The sequence below is a fragment of the Papaver somniferum genome, chromosome 5 (genome assembly GCF_003573695.1).
Source record: "Papaver somniferum cultivar HN1 chromosome 5, ASM357369v1, whole genome shotgun sequence".
Taxonomy (NCBI): Eukaryota; Viridiplantae; Streptophyta; class Magnoliopsida; order Ranunculales; family Papaveraceae; genus Papaver; species Papaver somniferum.
Window position 1 is genome coordinate 97,895,724 of NC_039362.1, and position 22,570 is coordinate 97,918,293.

The 22,570-nt window shown below is 36.5% G+C and overlaps 2 protein-coding genes across 2 annotated transcripts; one reads left to right on the plus strand and one right to left on the minus strand.

Annotated features, from left to right (window-relative positions):
• Positions 1 to 369: 369 nt before the first annotated feature.
• Positions 370 to 18,653, minus strand: LOC113279372 (callose synthase 10-like). Its single transcript, XM_026528065.1, has 49 exons — positions 18,223 to 18,653; positions 16,961 to 17,058; positions 16,252 to 16,415; positions 15,810 to 15,933; positions 15,543 to 15,653; positions 15,039 to 15,164; positions 14,858 to 14,947; positions 14,188 to 14,285; positions 13,975 to 14,092; positions 13,494 to 13,622; positions 12,950 to 13,026; positions 12,783 to 12,861; positions 12,610 to 12,702; positions 12,408 to 12,510; positions 12,192 to 12,315; positions 11,893 to 12,079; positions 11,741 to 11,793; positions 11,086 to 11,146; positions 10,879 to 10,960; positions 10,591 to 10,640; positions 10,290 to 10,376; positions 9,999 to 10,084; positions 9,877 to 9,901; positions 9,173 to 9,333; positions 8,943 to 9,063; positions 8,413 to 8,510; positions 8,222 to 8,312; positions 7,973 to 8,133; positions 7,756 to 7,865; positions 7,457 to 7,591; positions 7,239 to 7,307; positions 6,976 to 7,147; positions 6,547 to 6,664; positions 6,022 to 6,141; positions 5,511 to 5,626; positions 5,345 to 5,428; positions 4,646 to 4,758; positions 3,888 to 3,940; positions 3,630 to 3,806; positions 3,465 to 3,512; positions 3,207 to 3,365; positions 2,764 to 2,877; positions 2,600 to 2,688; positions 2,342 to 2,500; positions 1,979 to 2,081; positions 1,444 to 1,563; positions 1,275 to 1,325; positions 960 to 1,142; positions 370 to 831 (listed from the first exon to the last, which is right to left on the minus strand). The coding sequence occupies exons 1-49, from the start codon at positions 18,440 to 18,442 to the stop codon at positions 595 to 597; spliced, it is 5,547 nt and encodes a 1,848-aa protein (XP_026383850.1). The 5' UTR covers positions 18,443 to 18,653; the 3' UTR covers positions 370 to 594.
• Positions 18,654 to 19,555: 902 nt separating this feature from the next.
• Positions 19,556 to 22,322, plus strand: LOC113279373. The gene is made up of 5 exons (XM_026528066.1): positions 19,556 to 20,270; positions 20,373 to 20,913; positions 21,022 to 21,533; positions 21,620 to 21,741; positions 21,876 to 22,322. The coding sequence occupies exons 1-5, from the start codon at positions 19,556 to 19,558 to the stop codon at positions 22,320 to 22,322; spliced, it is 2,337 nt and encodes a 778-aa protein (XP_026383851.1).
• Positions 22,323 to 22,570: the final 248 nt, after the last annotated feature.

The following is a 22,570-nucleotide window of genomic DNA, read 5'->3' on the forward strand; positions in this document are numbered from 1 at the left end:
CCAACCGTAGAAGTGATTTTACGTCTAGATTTGGATTATTTCCAACCGTACAAGTTTATTTTACGTCCAGTTTTTCTTCCCACAAAAACTATCCCAGAATTCACCAAGTATACAACAAAATTCAAATTTAATTTTTTTCTAATTAAATTAAATTAAAATTAACTAAATAAGGGTTGTTTAGTCATTACAAAATTATTTGAGATAAGGGGTTTCTGATATTATTTATGGATGATCCATTTTTGTCCTATTAGGTGACTTCCCTCTAATGGAATGTGATGGGTATTCATGTTTGAAGGATACTGCATTTTTTACTCTGATAATTAACCAGCAACAAAATGAAGTTAGGTCTACAGAGGCCAAGTAAAGTGGTTAGATCTGTTCAACTGGAACTTTAGATGGGAGCACAAAATCCTAGCTCAATTACATTCATAACTCATCAACGTGCAAACAGTTATCCGGCTTTCCTCGGAATCTCTCTTTACATGTCATAAACGATACCAGTCCTATCTAAGTTACAAGAGGGAATGTTTATATATACATGAAAAGTAGAGAATCATGAATGATGCAGCAATATTTCTGGAGTGATACAAAGCACTAGGCCTGAACATTGGCCTTGTTTCCAGCAAGAATGATTGAGATCTCAAGACCACGACTAAATGCTTGGTTAAAGAGAAGCCGAGACTGGAAGGTGGATATGAATGGGAACCATGACATAACTACTACTGGTGTAAATATAACCAGTCCCATTCCAGCATCATATAGTCGAGCAAACTCACGGACTGAATCCCACAGCCCCAGATACTTGATGATCCATTTCCATGTGATGCCAAGCTGTGTCAAAGTAACAAAAATATTGTCAACTTTCAGTCTAAAAATTGCTCCAGATGAAAAATGGATATGCCAACATAAATAAGGTGGGTCAACAGATATAGATGAAAAGCCAACAGAAGTCAACTTACAGAAAGAATGGCCCAACCGGTAGGAATAAATGCCAAGATACTAGCAAATAAATCTGCTATTGACAAGTCGGTGAAATACACAACTAATGAGAGTGCGGCAATAAGCCCAATGGCAGTGATTCCCTGTATGAATCGCAGCAACAGCTGGAAGTTGATAGACTTTTTTGCACTGAAGGTGAATATCTGCAGATCACAAAAGAACAGACGGCCGAAAATTTAAAAAACAACCTTGCAAAATTCAGGGGTGAAACAAATGGTGAAGCAGAAGTTCCAATATAAACAAGAACTTGTGCACAATGAACTGTTGACACATACCTTGAATATCATGACAACTCCGACCAGTACTACCCATGAGAATCCATAGATCTGGAAGGATATTGAAACAAGTTGTCAGCTCAATAAAAACTAAATAAAGAGCACAAAACGCCAACACAGTAGGAATTATCTACCCATACAAAGGAAAAACATTGGAACGACAATATACCGCAATTGAAGTATCCTTTCCAGTGAGATGAAGTTTATAAACAATGCCATACTGGAAGACAAAAAATCTCAAACTCAAGATTGTCTCCAAGATACGTCCTCTCAGTGTTTTAATATGACTCTGCAGATAAAACAGTGAATTTTGTACCATAAGAAACGTGTAAACTGAAGCTCCCAAACTAAGGACTTGATTAAGATAAAAGATATGTCGAAAATTTATAGAACACTTTATAATCTTTCAATACATAAAATACATGCAGAGAAATGTCACTTGAAAACTATTGACCGGTGACAAACTCAAACTTTGGTGTGATTTCTTCCATCAGTAGACAATACATAAAACTCAAACTTTGGTGTGATTTCAATACATAAAACACATGCAGAGAAATGTCACTTGAAAACTATTGACAGGTGACAAACTCAAACTTTGGTGTGATTTCTTCCATCAGTAGACAATGTATTATAAGGGAAAATTATGCACCAGCATGAGTATTAGAACGAGAGTTAATGAAATGAATTCTAATATGCTAATCAACCTGTTCTTCTTCCCACCAAGATTCCCAGCTGTTCTCTCCCTTCACTCCAACTCCACCTTTATACAGAAGCCAACTAGTCCAATCATCGAAGTCCTCCACAGTTCTATTTGTTACATGAAGAAGAATCATCATGAAGCAGTTATTATTTAGTAGGGAATGAAACGTTGATAACAAACAGCCACGAGCAGTTAAGCTTTTTCAAACGACAAACTGATAATTTGTGAGGATGCTACAAGATTAGATTCTCACAGGGAAGCAGCCCCGGAATCATCTCCAAGTGGACCTCTCTCATCAAGTCAAAACTCACAAGAATATCAAGTTAAGAGAATGAGTAGAGAAATTATATATTCTCATAAAACTTACTTCTGCCACTCGAATCCGGAGGGATTAAAGATATAAGGAGCGAAGAGCCATGAGAGGACCAGGAACCAACTACTAATTGTTATTAGAACATAGGAAATAGCACCACCGTCTGAATAACCATAAGCTATAAAAACAATAAGGAGTAGCGCTACTTCAAGCCTGAAAACAAGGAAACTCAGGGATCAGAGCAAGAAATGTGCCAGCAGCATAGAACAAATCTTAATCGACAATGAAAGCTAGGTCACGAAATAAACTTACGCCTTGACAAAATGACTTCTTGAATAAAGCCTGTAATTCTCAGCAAACTTGATATGCTTGACAACAAACCCCCTACCAGTTGCTTTGTACTGTTTGAAAGATTTAGAAAGTGAAAACCAGTACCGTTGGAAAGAAAATATTGTACCCTAAAAAGATAAACATACTTTTGCACCGCCGTGAAGGATCGTGCGACCAAAATAATGAGTTCTAGTCCCAAGCGAGAATGTGAAGAATACTGAACACAACTGGAGTTGCATTGTAATGAAACTGAATACAGCCTGCCAAACAGTCAAACCAGTATCAATATCTTATGGAGACAAAGACACCATACAGAGAGTTACAGAAGACTAAGGTCACTGGTCACCAGTGTTACATTATTCCACATTACCCAATAAACCTAGTGAGAGCAAAAGTGTCACTTTGAAGGACATACTGCAGTAGTAGGAATTGTTCGAGAAGGCGAAAAATTGAATGTAAACGTGGAAAATAATTGGTAGAAAAGAAACTAAACACTACCCTGCAACAAAACTAGACTTAATTGAGTATTAATTCATCATGCACAACATGACTTAAGGCAGAATGACGGATTACTAAAAATGAGGAATACCTTCAGCAATCCCAACTCAAGTATAAAGCCCATTATCATTGGGACTGCAGTGAAAATTCCAATCTGGACCAAAAATTGCGCATTTAAGGCAGCAGTCAGTGATATGTTGCCTGACATCTTTGCTTGACGTGAAATCCCACTATCAAGTCCGGAGAAAGCCTGAAACAGTTGTATGTAATATAACATTAGACAAACTATGATGCAAACAGGGAATTCAACATTTCAAACTAAAGCTAGCAGCGAAGTTTGAAGACTTACAAGGTAAGCCCTTCCGTATAAGAAAACATATACAGTAAGAACAGTCATCTGTATAAAGCAAACTTCTTGTTAAGATATCTACATGCTACGGTTTTAAGCACGAAATAAAATGATATCTCTAGCTGCACGAGGACAGCAATAATAGGAAATGAAAACAGTTCATACCATGGTGCACACATAGAAACCCACTGTCGTAAAATAGAAAGACAACATTCTAAAGAAGTCGAACAGTTGGCCTATCCGGTACACGTCTCTGCTTAAGACCTGCTCACCGTTTCCACCTGCCACTTTACCCTCAAACAAGGCAATTTGATTCAGACCAACATCTCTTCCTTTCCCAACCTGTAAAATGAGCACCCTTAAAAAAATCAGCTGAAGAATCTTCCTAAAGAAATAAACATGAGATTGCAAGAGAAACTTTACCTGAATGTATTCGTGGTGTGTGATATTACCCTGCCGTAGGGTGGAATTAAAACCTGCGATGAGACTTGATCAGTAGAACTCAATTTGCAACTAGGAACCACTCATGAATAAGTAGGGAACACTTATATATGCGATGAACTATATTTCATATAAAGATACTTGCATAAAGAAAATATACCACTGGGAGATGAAAGACATAATGTTTTTATGTAAGTTGATCACTTATCCCGACTATACTATATATAGCGATATGGGCCAAAAAAAAACTTCTTACCTCCAGGGAAAATGAAATATTTGGAACCCTTTTGAGGCTATAAAGAAGGGAAAGGTTCAGGAGTATGAATCTACACGGTCCACCTAATTAATTAGATGCAACTCGACATGCAGAATGAAGAAAAGTGATGGTATCAGTGAGATGTTTCGACATGGAATGAAGGTTCTAATTAGGTACGAACATTGGCCAAATCTGACGCTAGGTTTACACATTTATTGCAGTGAATAATACTGATAGCTGCTTCAAAAAAAAATAAAAAAATTATAGGATCGAGGAAAATCTGACACTAGGTTAACCAAGAGAGTTATCCAAACACTCCAAATTGACAAGCAAACAATTGTGAGACCCTATTTAAGAGTCTCATTCTTAATAAAAGAAATCCTAATTAATAGTCACACTGGAGAGTCAAGACAGAAAGAGACACCTTAGCTGAAAAAAAGTACATTGTAAAGGACAGAAATGCGAAAAAGTAGTCCATGCATACCTGCAAAAATATCCTCACTGATATTGATAACACGTGATGCTTTACTAATTCCACCTCGCGATATATGAAATATCCTATCAAACACATCAGGATGACCATAATGCATGCGGACCCTGTAAGAAAGAAATGCTTTATCAGTTCTTTCAGTCAAGAAGTTTGTACTTTCCAGAAAAAGATATCCAAACTCCTTGCAACATTTAAAAATTCAGTCGTCCGTGTTATCGTGGCTTTATTTACTTCCGAATCTTCGGAATCTCTTTAATATTTAATAACAGTAATATCTGACTTCTTTAGTATGAATGTATGATGACTGAGTCACTTAAATATTTTTTCACCACTTAAGAGGTAAAAAACAAAAAGAAAAAGAACAGATACCCTCTGGCCTTTTGAGGCTACGAGGTAAAGAAAGTTCAGAGCAAAGCCATGTAAATTCACGGTCTACTCCACTGTGGGTAAAAAAACTTGCTGTGAATTGGTAAACATGTCAACCCGTCAGAATATATAATGGTCAAAGTTCATCGGTTAACATATTTTCTGAGTGGTAATTAGAAATTCAAGAATATTCAAACTCTCACCCTAGGTCAAAGTGATTCTAAGACAATAAAGCCTTCGGATCAACAAAATTGTAAAGAGAACTTGATTGCATCTACTATAATATCCACATCAAAATGCTTAAAACCATACTTGGTAACCACTTACTTGAGAGGATATGCAAGAACACGTTGACCCAAGGTGACAAAGCTAGTTTCTTGGTTAGACATAAACCAGGCTAATGAAGAAACACTGCAGGGACACCATAAATGCAATGTATAAGAGATTTATTTGAGAGGAAACTGATATTATGTGTGCATGGATATATTCCAACCTTCCAGTAAATACGTGCTCTCTAACCCCGAGAATAGTTGGAGGTCGAAGACCATGATTTCCTTTGAATTCCTCGAGAAGATTCCTCATTTTCATAGCCTCCTCAAGGTAGTTATCCTACACTCCACAACTGAATAATTACTACGAGTTGAACAAAGAAATTTGCACATATTTCCAAAGGGAGGTGCACAGAAACCCACAAGGGTTGGTGACAATGGGACATAACAGTACTAGGACCAAGATTAGGTGGCAAAAGCAGCTAGCAAAAAGCTTTGTCATAGCGTAAAACTCCTCAATCCAGAGCTTCACTCTCAAAAGGTTACTTAATAACTAGGCTAAGTTATCGACCTGATAAACTTTAATATAAAGAAACATGTTTTTTGCTTATTTTACATACCCAAGTCATTATGTAAGTCTATATTTGGTACCTTCACAAGTGGACAGGAACTGTAAATTTGTAACATGTTTGCAGGTAATACAAAAGTAAACTCAAATCACCACGCAATAGTCACCTGATTCATGTCGATAGTTTGAATAGCTTCTCCGCGGGTGAAGATTATAGCATGGTTTTGGTTTTCAGGTTTCCCTTCTCCAAGCTTCGGATCCCCAGGCAGCTTAATTGAATATATCTCCTGCATAAATGAGATACTTTCAATTTACAATCTGTGAAATGAAATAGAAATCCGACAAAAACAATATGTAAAACATAATGCGACAAATATGAAGATTGATTGAACAGATGGATCTTAAGCCTCAAACTATTAACTTGAATGCTTGAAAGACACTTTCAGATGGAAAGAAATTATTTTACGTTTGCCAGACCAGCAATAAAACAGACTTCTCTTGCACTGCCCCAGAGAGACCAGTAAGCATGGAAGTCGTGAATGATGTATGAATGCACTAAGTAAGCCATGAGTAAAACATGCAAATAACACAATCAAACACATAACACGGCTTCAGACTTCTCAGTGAAAATAAAATATTGTTGAACAAGCCAATAATCATTTCAGATATAGATACAGCTGCTGCTACCTCACCTGATCCTTCCCATTTAGATCAGCTTTAACCAGCTTTGAATAATATTCCTTCGTGATATTTCCACCAATTGTACCACTCTCTTCCACGTGTATGAAAGCAACTCGAAGGGCTTCATTCCTATTAAGAAAAAGAAAATACAAACATAGAAAATTATAAATATGATGCCAATTATTTTTGGACCTTACAGGTAAAGGGCGAGTAGTCTGGACAGTTAAGCACAAATATCCCACGTGATTCCTTGCAACGCGAGGATGTCTAACCAGCTTAAGTACTTTACTTTGATTTACAGACAAAATGTAGTCCGTTAGTTGTTGCACATGTCCACAACTTCATAGCAGGGGAACAAGATACTAACCTGTACAGACCCTAACATTTAATAAATATAGTAAAAGAGAAATGTCAGCGAAAAAGAAATGACTCGAACAAACCTCTGTAGTAGAAGTACGATATCAGCTGCCTCAGGAGATTTCTTCTGTTTCTGTTGTCCATAAATTTGGCACGAAACCACATATGTAAATTTCAGATCTGCCTGGGCCCGAGCTTCACGAGATAGTTCAAATCCTTGGGTTGTAGGGAACCGGGAACTTGAATTACCAATATCTGCTTCAGAAGGATCAAATTTTGTGCATTAATATCATCCATTCAAAACCTTTCCCTCAACTACACAGGTCGCCAACTGCAAAGCCATTACCTTCAATTCTTCTCCTTTCTAGATAGCTTTGTAGCATTAGGGCCCTTCTATAGTACATCATACCACGTACTGCAATCCACCAGAAATGACCAAAACAATTAGAAAAAATGTGTCCTGAATACTTTTTAATGTAAGTACATATGAAGCACAAGTAATTTCCAGTTGTAGTGATTCAAAGTCTCCAGAAACAGTATATCTGAATATTAAGTACAACTAACCTGTCCTAGCTAAGGTCTGGCCACGATAAGATACCCAAAACCGAAGCTCCAAGTTATCACTAGCGCTGGCCTGAAGTTCAGCATCTCCCGTGGATTCACCCCGACCAATTCGTTCCAAAAAGTTTTCCCACTCATCTATTAAGTAAAAATGAAGTCATCATTCAAGTACATAAAAGAAGAAACAATGATTTCAATCCTAACTATTTGGTTACTGAACTTCTAGTACCATCGATATAAATATTGAGAAAGAGATCAAGAAGAATCTGAAACATATGCTAGCATATCGGAAAAAACATTACCTGGAAATATCTTCTGAAGGTAGAAAAGAGTAGAAATCCCATCCTCATTTTCAGCCCGTAACTCAGAAGAGCTATAAAGCACAGTCTCACTATAGTATGGGGTGAACACACTAATTTGCAAAAAAAAAAAAAAGGAAAAAAAAATAAATCAAAACAACATTTCACAAAGCTTCATATCATAATCCTAAAAATTCTCAGTTTGTCCCATCATATGCACCTAAACGGAATCATTTCTGAAACAGGCTTTGCCGCAGGCATGTCCATGAATAATGAATTCGTGAAAAATTCTAATCTTCTCCGTGCCTCGAGATTTTTTGGAACGTTGGCTGCTGAATCCTTTACAGTAAGAAATAGGTGTAACCGTTTCACCTGCTCCTTCTGTGAAGAAAAAACAGAATATACCTTCAATTCTTGTACAATAAGATCAAAATATAAACTAGAAGAAACAACAGAGTGAAGCACACACAATTTCTGGATTGTTGGGCCATTGTATTCTAGAAAATAAACGGCCTTCATTTCTAGCTTTCGCTAGAATGTTCCACGTATCAAGCTGCTCCCTGAAAAAGACATTGCTTGATTAAAAGATCAGGTGAAAATTTCTGGAATTTATGGGTAACTGTCGTTTTGCAGGCATTAACATCACATGTCTGCACATACCTTAAATCAGATGAGAGCAGATCATGTGTAACAACCTCATACAGATCATACACAGCTTTGGCTGCGCCTCTTGCAAGTTCTGGAGTCGGATCCCGTGTCTGCACATAAATAATTTTTCTATTTAGCCCAATAAAGTTTTCAAAGTGGACAGATAAAGCATAAGGTAATACTTCCATCAAAGAAGAATAACATAAGGTAATGCAGAGAGTAAAAACTATAAAATTTGATAAAACTGAAAATGAAATCAAACAGCAGAGCTGAACGTCATATCCTCTTAAAAGCCAGATAAATATCTTGATTGATATTATTGAGATGCTTCGAAATACCAACTGACCAATCTAAGCTGAATGTTCACAAAAAAGAACACCTCCATAATAGTCACAATGAAACAAGATGGTCCACCAATCTAGATGTTGAGTTTAGAGCATGGTGGGTAACTTCAATTGTTTATTGAATATCATCAGATTAAGCATATGTGTCCACGTTACTATAAATCATCACAGGACCAGAACTTAGAAAACATTAATTACCAGGAGCCCGGTCAACGCAGTAAACCTTGACAACACCAGGGAAAGCTTCTTAATATTTAAGGTTACAAGGAGTGATCCATTTGATATGCTGTCATTGATCTCACGGAAAATCCTCTCAACCCTGCATGACATGAGCAGGTATAAAGCATTGCATTTGCCAAGGGTAAGTACATAGTACTCCGTACATGATAATCAAACTAGTTGATCCTAGTGTTAATAGAGTTCTATACCAAAGTCTCCCTTCACTGTCTACTAGGGAGTGCAAAATCTTTTCGATGCTGTAGTAACATTCCCGAACAGCATCTGCCATATACTCATCCCTAGATATTCTGGCCCAGAGCTCTTTTTGTGTGTCCTTGCAATCCAAAGCTAAATCCATAGCTAGCAAGATCTGGAGAGTCAAAAAAGAAAGACATTTTCTGGTCAGAAATGGAGGAAAAATGAAAAGGAGATTCTAAGGTGCATTCTACGTAAAATAGAAAGTCTTGCGAACTATTTGAAGATCATAGACCACGAAAAGTAACACTTTTAAGTAATTTCCCATCTAGCATCATGTTTGAATATCACATTTCATAGACTAAACATATTACCATCTGAAAACATTGTTCTTCAACTAAACATCTTTCTAAGAAATCTTAGTTGTATACTTCACATCAGATACTTTGTTTTATGTATCAGCACCCAAATGCACATTGGATCATCTAATTAAGCTGCTTTCCCCGCTAACAATCAGACTTATTTTTACTAGATGTTTCTGACGTCAACATGCATCAGAGAAAAAGACACAGCTTAGCAGCTTAAGGGAGTTACTGATTTGGTTCAGTGAGGCGTGAGCAAATCCTCTATAGAAAATTTAGAAACCAAAATGTATAGGAAGATATGTGTAAAAGACTAAATATCAGAACAGCCCAACAAATTAAGATCAAAGAATTACCTGAGGTTGTCCCTCAATAGGCATCCTGCACGATCAGAGATCAAAGGTACTGTTTAAAAAGATTTAAAGAAGACAGCAGTATAGAATCAGTATTAGCCAAAAATATATAGAAGCATAAATACCTTTTTGTCTGTGACGACACGAGATTCTTTACGAAGGCTGATGGGAAACTTTCAAAACGTTTGTGCAGCATTTCAATTGTCCGTATCTGCCAAAAATGAACATGAGTTTCCCAGACGTCTTGAAACAAAAAATGAAGCTGACATTTCCAGGCTGTGGAGGCTATTTCATGTGGTCATTTTGAGTAAGGTGCTATGGTTAATAGTTAATCATAAATGGGGGTTGGGTACTCTGTCTGACAATCCAGATCAAGATGGATCAATTTCAGAATTTAAAAAGAAAGAAGGTGTTACCTCCCCTAAGCGTGCACGAGCACCCATCAGACCACCAATAAGAGCAGATAAAAGAGTGTACCAAATGTGAATGTCCATAATATAAATCTGCAGAATATTTACAAAAAGTTCATCGTGAGTTTCTATAAACAACAGCTTTAATGTCATGACATTCTGTTTACAGCTTTCTTTATACTGAACAAATGCTTGTCCATAATGCTTCTTGACTGAAATTGAATCCATCCAAGACACCACCTCTATACAAATAAGGTACTAAAACATCTCATAAAGAATGAAATTTCAGAGTAAGGATTCAACTCACAGCCACAACAGGAGCCCATACGCTGAGAACCGTCAAGGCATTACTGTTGTCTGTCAAATGATATAGCAAATATATTACTAATGCATAATTATCTTTCGGACTCTTATAAGAAGCCAACTTATCAGTATATAATTAAAATAAAGGATCAAAAGTAAACTGAAACCAGGAAACATAGGCAAGAGTAAAGTAATGCCAATTTCATGTAGTTTCACACAAATAATTGACAAGGAAAATACGAAATGAAACAGTAATAATCGTCTGCTTAAATATGTAAGCTAAACGACTTACTCTTTGAGACAAAATCATGCCACGAGTATTTTAAATTCCGCATGCCTACAATCACATGTGTAGGCTTGACTAGGGGTTGTATCTGCAGAATGAGATATTGATAAGATACTACTTAAAATAGATACCTGATTGTCTAGCACAAGTTACTTTCATGATAGCACATACGAACATCACTAAAGTTGATCAGTGGTGAAAGAAAATCCTTACCTGAAGAAAGTAGGCAAATATAAATTTGCATGCAAAGATAACCAACCAGAAGCACACGTATCTGCATTTTGCAAGAATACATCTTTAAAGATTTGAGATTTCAGAACTTGAATATGCTCCTAATACTAGAAACAACCAGGCAACAGGCTAATAGCTGTACCAGACGGCATTGGCTCAAGGCTACAATCAGATTAGGGCGACTAAGGCATTGTCAAAGGAGGTCGACCCAAACTTGGCAACTTGTTGCCGCAGCTAACGACACTATGGCATCGGGGAAGTATCCAAATGTTTAGTCATCACCAAATGTAACAAAACATGTATTACCTTTCTCAAGTAGTAGAAAAATCTCAAAGAGAGACAGCAGTAGATAAAAATGTAACATATTATTTAAGATTATGTCTCGAAGATATTAATAGCTCTACAAGATTCCTTCAGACCAATACAAAACTGAGCAAACAAGCATCACAATAAAATTTTGACTGTATTATACAAAGTTAAAAGTAGCTAAAAGTTAACTAACACAGAAACAAACACATCACAAGATCTATGAAAACTGAAAAGAGTAATACGATAAATAAAAATTATGGCCATACACCACACCTGTAAGCTACAAAAAGCCAATGAATCATGGACACCGAAAGCTTAGAGTAGTTACCTCAAATAATCACTCATTCTCTCAAACAGGCCACGACCCACAAAATATCGTTCCTGAAAATTAACAACAATCTCAATAAACAAGGACAAGCAGATCTTGGCTGATAAGCCATATACAATTATGACTAAAAGGTCCATTAGGCATAAAAATACCTCATAAATCCACTTGAAGAATTGAAAGAAGGACTGATCAGTCATTTCTGACAAACTGTGACAAGCCGGAAACTTAAGCAACAATGCAAGAAATACTCGCAAACCAGCATAAACACCCAATATAAGAATATAAATCCGGAAATAGAATGAATTTGAGTTCTGGTCATTCCTCTCCTGAAGAACCATCCTAAAATTCATATGTAAAGGCATACATTAGTCACAAAAAACCATTTCGGAAACACTGTTTTTAGAACAAGGTGTAGAAGTAGGAGGTATTGAAACGAGATTAAGAGACTCACAGATAGACATATGTTATAGCTGCTGAACTGATACCAAACCAAAAAAAGCGAATGAAAAGCCTCGAGATCGCCATGCCCCTCGCTGTTGTATATGCCCCAAATGTAAGCAGGACATCAAGAGCACCTACATATCAACAAGCACCAATTCAGAATTATTTTACTTTTGAGGATAGGTACCATAAATAAAAGTAAAGGCTGTAAAAGGAAACAGCTTACTCTCTATGAAGCACATGACAGCAAATGTTGGTCCAATACTGAGTACTTGCTTGAAAGTATGGAGGTCAATTCTTCCGTCATTGAAAGCTATAATTGTCAAACCCTGTAATCAAGGAAACAAGCACACATCCATTTCTTAACCGATGGAAAGCTAATAATATGGAGTTTTCAACCAACTTATTATGAACCAAATGTCACAAACCTGAAACATTAAGACCAAGAAAATCCAAAGTCGATGGAAACTTCGATAAAGGTGAAGAAATGTCCGGTGCTCCACAAAACTGCTTTTAGCTGTCTGTAAAAATATAAGAAAATAAATGAGCACCAAGAAACCATTGCAAGACAGGAAATAATATAGAAGAGCGTATGTCTTACCCTTTTCCGCCCTTTAGGGGAGAACAGAAAGGAACTGCCCTCCTTCATTGGCCAATTTAACTCAAAGCAAGTAGGTGACCTGCAAATACATTAAGAATGACTACACAACCAACGAATGTCCAAGGATGATAGAACAAGCATAAACAGCAAAGTCAAAAAAGACAAACCAGAAATACTCATTGAAGTCATCATAATTCCTCCAGTTTGAGTGTCCAGCTTTTCCAGTATTAAGGATATCAGTTTCCTGCAGATTAATAAGATGGAAGAACCATTGCAACTACGAACCAAGGACAAGAAATGTAAAAGGCTATAAACAGATATAACATGTTTTCAAAAACACTTATGGTCCTTTACAAGTCAATAGTTCTATTCACACTTGCCCGCTAATTATATCCTGTTATATAAACAAAATTTACCATCTGACAGGTAATTCCAACCCAACCACCCCGCTAAATGCTAAGGACAGCAACATAAACACACTAGCATTACATGCATAAACATGATTGTTCATAGATAGAGTACGATGCATGCTCGTGTCTCTGGGAATTCTGGCACTTTTGTAGTCCATAGGTACGCCATCTTTACCAAAATATATCAGCATGGTGCATTAAGTGCATTTGATAAAAGTTCGTCCCTTAAAATCTGCTATTGATTTAATGAACCAGTATGTACTTGCAATTACAAACGAAACCAGAAAAACAATGCACTAACCTTAGACATGGTCTTATAAATGGGACAAATGACTTGTTCAAGGTAAGACACAGAACCATTATCACCAGTACAGCTAACAGCTGGTTGTGCTTCGCCATGGTCCAATATTGCATCCAGCTCTTTTGCCATCTGCATGCCAAAGAAACTCCAGTCTAAGGAGGTATACATGTAATACCTCAATACTCAAGCACATCATGAAGTCATAAACTGAACTGAAAGGCTTGGAACTCCATCCTAGTTAAGCATTATGCCACCAACTTTATAAGACGTGCTACTTCAGATAATCAGGTTGGTTCTTTTTACATCGACGCAGAACGATGGAATAAAATAGGCAAAAGACAACTTACCATGGAAAACACACATATAAGATATAACAAAAAAATTATATCCGTAATTTTAGAAAATCCGATGTGCTAGTCTCAAAAATAGTTACCGAACAAATAGGTGTAATAGATGGATCAGCATTCAGAGAGATACTCACATGGTGGAATATATAACAAATGCATTCTGGAAGAAAGCGGACATTTGCAGCCTCCCCCCAAATGCAGAAGTATAAAGAAACTAAAAAGAGTTTCCTGTCCTTGTTTATCGCTTCTAAACTGTGAAAGTAAGATATGTTAGTTTCAATAGCAGCATATGGAAAACAGAAACTAGTTCCGGAAACACATGAGAATTGCCAACTTTTAGAAATTACCTGTTCCAAACAAGGCGTATGTGCAGATATTTGCACCATTTGATGTAATTATCAAGTACTTTTAAGAAAACCTCAGTAACAGCTTTCTCGTCTATCTTCTATAAATGAGTAAGACAGAGCACTTGATCAGTTTTAGCAACACTGTACCTATGCCAATATGTACAAGTTGTATCCCATGATTAAGCTACAAATTACTTCAAACTAGTTGAATCATTCATATCCTGGTCATGTCGTGCAAAAGTATAATCTTAAACTTACAAAAGCAAAACAAAAGAAGATCTTGGCAAGTGCTTTTATAGCGACAACAATAAAAAATGTAGCCATAAAATGGATAGCCAGGATCCAGTATACAAGCCTTTTACATTTTCTTCCTATTTCGTTTAGTGGAATAGTCTACATATACAGAAAGCCCCGGATAAAAAAAAAAAGATTACTAGACAATGCAAAACCCAAAGAGTAGAAAGATAAGGTGAAAGTTATCACGTAAAACCCAGTTAGCGGAGGTCTTGGAGAAGAATTTCCAGAGGTTCTCACTACGCAAATGTTAGATCAGGTTACCTACCATGCTCACAATCCCTCCACAACTCAGTACCTAACTTATGTGTTCCATTTTGAACCACAAAGACTACAAGACAATGCAACAATGTTGTTAAAGTTGGGTGCATCTTACTGGATCAGCGTCAACAGGTAGGCCAAGACGAGTCTGTGCATTTGCAACAGAAAGAATTACATTCTCGCGCTGGTTCTTGATATTGTCTATCTGCAGAACGAATTTAAGAACAAAATAAAGATCAACAATTCACTAAAAATATATATCTGCAAAGAGTGTGTACACACGGTAACACACATACCTGGAAACCGAACACATATTCCAAGAGATCAAACATATCAAGACTTCGCAGCCCGGAAACCTCAAATTCAGCAGGCAGCCTAGGAAAGAATTCAGAGTATCTTATTGCAGACATTGCAGCTTTAACCTAGAATGGCCAAACCCAAAAAATACAAGATAATCACATAAACACCTGTGCTGAAAGATAAAGATAAATCATTCAAAAATCTCCATTGCTCTATGACAGTATGGCTGTAAGCATATAAGGTGTGTTAAGTAAGTAACTAAGTTAGGGAAGACCACTCCCTGTTCCAACTGATGTTGATCAGTTTTAGCAACCAAATAAGTTATGCTAAGTATTGAAAAGGATCAACAGTGACACTGAGACATAATCGGCTAAATATGCAACCTTGACCAAGTGTTTTAAACTTTTACATACAGTCCATAATTATACAATTACAGAGCACATCAACTAGAGAAGCCTATATCAAAACAGATCTAAACAAAATATACTGTCGAAACTCACTTCTGGGAACATCCCAATAGCATTGGTCAAGGATGGTGCATCCAAGGGCACTATATTATACGGAATAAGTTCTCCCGTCAATGTTCCATCTGATTTCTTGATTCTACGCAACTGAACAAAAATGAACAAAAAGTTGGCTCTCACTTGTCAATATTCAGTATAGCTGTACAGGCAACAATGGCAGTTAACAACTAAAATTGAAGCCTGTGAAAGAGAAATAACAGAATGCAGTGATTTTAAATCGTCTTAAAAGTACATGTATCAGACCTCTTCCGTAATTCTTCTCCCCACACCATCAAGATCTGCATCTTTTCGCAGTGCCTCCATAACAACAATTAAAGCTCTCAGGGTGGTGAATATCCGTTTCATTTCCAGTGATCTACTCTCCAACCTGCAAGAAGAAGAATAGAATGTTGCATTCATTGAAACACAAATTTGGTGGTGGTCCTTAACTCAACCCAATCACACAACTCAGAAACTCTGCATCGTCCATATTATGTAAAAGGTTAGGAAGCCACCAGAGACAGGCAAGCTCGGCTGTGAGAGAGAGAGAGAGGTAGATTTATTTTTCTGGATTATAATCCTATTTCTGATGGTTTTCAGGAAGTTCTCAGCGCTATACAGTTTGTACATCTGAGGTTTAAATAGCCATCTACTTTACTTATGCATTAGCAGATACTTCTAAAAAAACAGTTAACTAGAGACATACTCTCCCAGTGTAGCACTAAACGTTCCAGATTCCCTCCATTTCTGTTCTTCTCTCTGGATATCATCCACCCTGTGCCTCCTCTTATAGAGCTGGTAAAATTCCCATAGGCGCTCAATATCACGGTTGCGATCAATTCTTGCCCCATCTCTCTTGGCAAGTTTTTGCTGTAAAATACCATCAACCATTGAATACATAACATGAGATCAAAACAAAGAATGAAGTGACTACAGTCAGATTGAACTTGCATAAAATTATACTCCCTCCGTCCCTAAATAGTGATCATTTTCCTTTTTATTTTGTCCCGAATTAAGTGATACTTTTCCTTTGTATATGATATACTTCTAAAACAACCCTTTTCATTAAATTTTACTCTAGTGAATGTATATAATTTGATATGCTTGTTTATACCCATTGCATAAGTCTTTAAAAATGTTTTCCAACGATATAAAATTTACCAATTTTGTTCTCTAGTTTCGGAGATATGTCACTTCTAAATTTTCTTAGATTGTTAAACATAAGGGTATAGATGGAAAAACACTTTAAAAACATCATTTTTCCTTGTTTCCTTAAGAATTGTGCAATTAGGAAAGGACTCACTTATCTAAGGATGGAGGGAGTACATGCCAACTAACTATAATGGTGAAAGATATAAAAGAAAAGAATAATGTCAGAGAAGACAAAGTAGTGGTAGAACTGACTGCAGTAATACCTTAATGACAGACATTAAACCAGTCTTGAACTGGAGTACACCTCGGCCATCACTGTTGGGATCCAGACCCTGTGCCATTGAATATGCTTGTTCGCACACTAAACATTACAAAAAATACACCATAAATGAATAATAGCATATCACCAGCTTCAACTTTGAAAAGAAATACTAGCTAACACTAATGGGACTCCAGTTCAAGACATGTTTAAGACATCTTGGGAGCTGCTAAATTAATTTTTCTGGTTTATGCATGTTTACCTTGCAAAACATTAATTTTAAACCTTGGTGAGTGTGAATAATCAAGAAAGGCACTCTAGTTATTACAAAAAGAACTAATACTGACATCTTTAGACACCTCCTAGGTCTCATCGAATTAAACTACTTAATAACAGTAAAAAATAGATAAGATATAAAACACAGACAATTTGATAAATTCTTCAAAGAAAGCATGAGAAGCAGGTAAGTACAGCAACAGAACAAATCCTCGTGTTACCAGATTTCTGTTCAGATAACTAATTATCCAGAGTGTAGGATAATCAAACAGCACAAAATAGATCCAATCTAGCTACTTATTAACACTAATTCTGTAGTTTTGATCTCTTTTGAGTTCTGATATAACTGCGTATGTTTCATCTAAAACTAGTCTATGTCGCCTACTAAGTCATTGGCATCTATGTTTTTCGTAACTCAGAAACACAATTTCACTAGTCACATTCATGTTCATCCAAAAAAAAAAATCATCATTTCTAATATGTTCACATATATTATCTAAGTTAACGCAAAACTCAGTTACAGTACAGATATATAACGAAAGCTCAACATTAGTGACAAGAAAATTAAAACGTAATTTCCCAACGCACAGTCTAACATTTGAGCAACCTTACGATTTCTTACGTCCACATATAGTACGAAAGCACTAATTGCAAAATGTTAAATTCATCTAATTGTTCACACTATAAATCCCAAATTCCTGGGACAAAAACAAATTATTGATAACCTAAATTGTTCAGTTTCCAGCACATCATCCATATATAAATACAAGAATTACAGGTGAACATGGATCGAAAAACTTACCCTACTTACATCTAATTAACTTCTGATGAATACAAATAGTAACAAAACACTAATTTAGACTAGTTAAGTTCGTTTAACTAGTTTGTCACACTAAAGAACCCTAAATTCTTCTATTTTTTAAATTATCTGTGATTTCAAGCACAAGATTCAGATAAACACAGAGATTAACATCAGAAGTAAGAACTTACTGATCCTAGAGATATTTGGATCTTCAGCTTGAATCTCATCAGCAGCTAGTAAAATCAAATCAATATTATTTCCACCACCATCACCACCTTTAAGTGAAGCTGGTACAGCACCAGCAATACCACTAGATTTTCTTTCATGACCTTGCCCACTACTCCTTAGTTGTTCTCTTTGCAATGTTGTTCTTACTAATCTCTCCCAGTTACTAACTGCTCTCGCCATATTCTCAAAACCCTGACGAGAGATAAGTTCCGGAACCCTAATTTTTGAGTTCCGGAAAGAAAAAAAATGAGAAACAGATCTAAAAGATTGGATCAGTGAATAAGAAAACTTCTAGGTCGATAGAGATCGAACGCGGAGTCGACATTTCGTTCTTGTGTTTCGCCTAGAATGAGATTCCGGGAAATGAAGAATGAGACGCTGGATGGGGGGAAAGTGAAACAACAATCAGCTACAAGTCAAACAGGGTGTTAGTCCTCAAGGGAGTTGGGGGAGTTGGTGTGGTTGTGTTTTTTCCAGTTAGTCGTGAGCAATGTAGTCAATTTCGGCCATCTCGGCCGGAATTCCGCCGGAAATTCCGTTTCCGGACCAACGTAACACGAAATGCAACTTTCCGCCGAAACGGAAAATGCCCGGGATGTAACCGAAATTCCGGCCGAGATTGGACATAATAAACCGGAATTCCGGGCGAGAAAATACACAGAAAAATTGGTTCGAGCTAATAAGTTAACATCACTTTCTCTGACCGTCGGAGAAAGAAAAAAAAACAGAAAGAGATCGAGAGAAGAAAAAAGAGAGGGAGTTAGATCGAGAGAGCAAGATTTCCAGCGAGAGAAGTAGATATAGATCGAATAGAGGGTGACTATATCAGAGAAGATATAGAGACTAGAGAGTTTGGTGACTTGGTGCTAGAGACAAAGAGTTATCAGGAAGATTAGGTTTTCAATCAGAGAAGATTAGGTTTTCAATCAGAAAACAAGTAAGTAATCCAAACCCTTTCTTTATTTTTGTTAAAATAGACTGTTGCATGATGTTTTTATTGATTATAATCGAAGTTGAGATGATTGATGTTCTTAAATTTAGGGTTTATGTAATTAGGATTTATCTGAAATTGGGAATTGTTGTTCAGAATTAGGATGTTGTTGTTATCTGGATTTCATCATGTAAGTCAGAGACAAGATGTTGTTATATCTGATTGTGTTTAGAAAAATCAATTTAGTCCAAGATGCTTAATATATGATAGTATGATACCAATTTTTGTTTCTGATTGTGTTTAGAAAAATCATTGTACTTGTTATCAGTAGTTGGTAGATGATTGTGAGTCTTGTGACGCCAATGCGGAAGGAGTTGGGCAAGGTGGTGGTTATGGATTCTTCCAATGCATCCAATTCGAACACCTCAAACACTGCATGTGGATCAATGCTGCCGCAGTCCTCTACTCAGACTCAAAATAAAGATCCAGCATGGAAATGGGCTAAATTGAAAGACCCTGCATTTCCGAAGAAACTAAGTTGTGTACTTTGTAACAAAGAAATGCGTGGTGGTGGAATTACTAGGCTTAAGGAGCATATCACACAAATCAGGGGGAATGTTTCTTCATGTTTGAAAGCATCGGCTGAAGTTATAAATGAAATTAGACTAGCTGACAATATAAAGAAGTTAAAGAAATCTCACAGGGATGATGTTGATGCTATGTATCGGCGTACAAAATATGATGAGAAGTCTGATGTTGATACTGATGATGAGGACCTTGATGTGCAAGAAGTTGAAAAGGTTTCCAATGTGGGCAGTGCTAGTGGTAGTCAAGAAGTTGTTCAGAGTCAGAGGAAGAGAAAATTCAAGAGACATAGTAATTGTAGGGGTCCAATAGATTCACTCATGCAGACAGACCACCGTAAAACTCAACAAGCCACTCTTGAAAGAAACAGTTCACCGAAAGAGAAGTTACTGAAAGATGCATGGAAAAGCATTTCGGCTTGGATGACTGAGAATTCCATATCTTTTAATATTGTTCGTTGTCCAAGTTTCCAAGAAATGATATATGCAATTGGTGAATATGGGAAAGCTATATAGTGCTCTCAGTAATCTTTTATTACTTTTGGTTTAATTGTTTTGTTACTTATGCCTTTTTTGTTTCTTCTTTTGATGTTAGCTATGCCCGCGCCATCTTACCATCAGATTCGTACAAATCTTTTCAAGGAGCAGTTAGAAGAAATGAAGAAGTTTGTTGATACATTTAGGGTACATTGGAAGAGGTATGGATGTTCTATTATGTCCGATGGTTGGACAGATGGGAAAAAGCGACATCTTATCAACTTCTTGGTGAATTGTCCGAAAGGGTCAGTTTTCTTGAAGTCCGTGGACGCGTCAGATAGAACCAATGATGCTGATTTCATACGTGAGCTTGTAAAGGAGGTAATGAATGATGTTGGGAAAGAAAATGTGGTTCAGTTCATTACCGATAATGGTTCAAACTTTAAAAAGGCTGGGAAGGATTTAATGCTTGAATACCCAAATCTATTTTGTACTCCTTGTGGTGCTCATTGTGTCCAGTTGATGCTAGAAGAACTTGGTGACAAGCTTACACGAATCAAGACAGCCGTCATTCTAGGTAAAAGACTTGCTACATACATTTATGCTCATTTTCAAGTATTGTGCTTGATGAGGAAGATGACAGGTGGAGACTTACATAGGTCTACAAAGACTAGATTTGCAACTCAGTATTACACACTAGAAAGTCTTCAAAAGTATAAAAATCCTTTACAAATGATGTTTGTGAATGATAGGTGGGCAAAAAGTAGATTTTCAAAAGAAAATGTTGGAATTAATGCCCTTAAAATTGTTACAAGTAGTACATTTTGGGAAGATGTTGATTACTCTTGTAGTGTGTTGAAGCCTTTAGTTAAGGTTGTAAGACTAGTGGATATCGAGCGCAAACCTACGATGCCTTGTTTTTATGATGCAATGAGAATAGCAAGGGATCAATTAGAGAAGAATTTCAGCGAAGATTATGATACTTGGGCTGTAATTAATGCTTGCTTTGAGAAAATATGGAAGGAAAACTTCAATCATGCTCTACATTGTGCTGCATATTATTTGAATCCATCCATATTCTACAATATTGAAACTTATGAAATGGATAGTAATGAAAAGTACATAGAAATCAAAAGGGGACTTCATACAGCAATGGAAAGGCTTATACCCAATGAAGATGAGCTTGATCAAGCTACAAGTGAATTGAGAAAGTATGCTGATGTTGTTGGGATCTTGGGAAGTCCATCTTGCAAAAGAAGAAGAACCAAGGATCAACCTCGTAAGCTTATTTGTTCTATGAGTTTAAAGTTAAATTACATTTCTGTTACATATCTTTTATAACTATTTTCTTTGTATTTATAACAGATGATTGGTGGATTACATTTGGAGGAATCGATGTGCCTAACCTGCAAAAATTTGCAATCAAAGTATTGAGTCTTACTTGTTCTGCTTCCCCATGTGAGCGAAACTGGAGCACATTTCAAAATGTAAGTATTCTAATCTTTTGCAATGATTTGTAATATTCTGAATATGCATAACAACTGGAGATATGATTGAACTAGGAAACATAACATGCTTGCAGACCCCTATGTTCTCATGACAACTATCTTTTGTATTTCAGTTGCACTCGAAAAAACGAAATCGCATAAAACAACAGAAGTTGAATGATAGTTTCTTTATCCAATATAATAAGAAATTGCAGCGTCGTTACATAGAAATCCAACAATATAACGACGATGATAAAGCAAATGATCCTATTTTCCTGGAGGAGCGTGATGAAAATGATGAATGGTTGGATTTACGAAATTTGAATGACTTGGATGTGCTAGGTGATAATGTAAGTTTCAATGATTTGCAAGAGACAGCGGGTGAAGAACGTGAGACAGTTGGTAGTGGAGGTGCTTCTAGTTCTCGAAGCAAGTCTACTTTTCCAACCGACTCGGAGTATGATGGATATGACACCGATGAATTGATGTTGGACACTGAAAAAGGGCTACTCGTTGTTGTTGAGAATGACGGAATTACTCAAGATGATGATATCTATGATTATTCAAATTATGTTGATTAGCACTGTAATGTTGTTGTTTAAGTAACATTTTAGACCATGAACTGAAGTTGTACTAATTTCTCTTTTAAGTAACATTTTAGATATGTTTTGGATTAATTAGTTAAGTTTGAAGTGTTTCCATTTTTGTGTTTTTTTTTGTTCGTTTTTTGTTGGATTGATCGTATTTCATTATATCATAACATATGTAGAAATTATATATATAAAAGTTGGAACCGAGATTACACCGAGATTTGGAAACGGAATCTCCC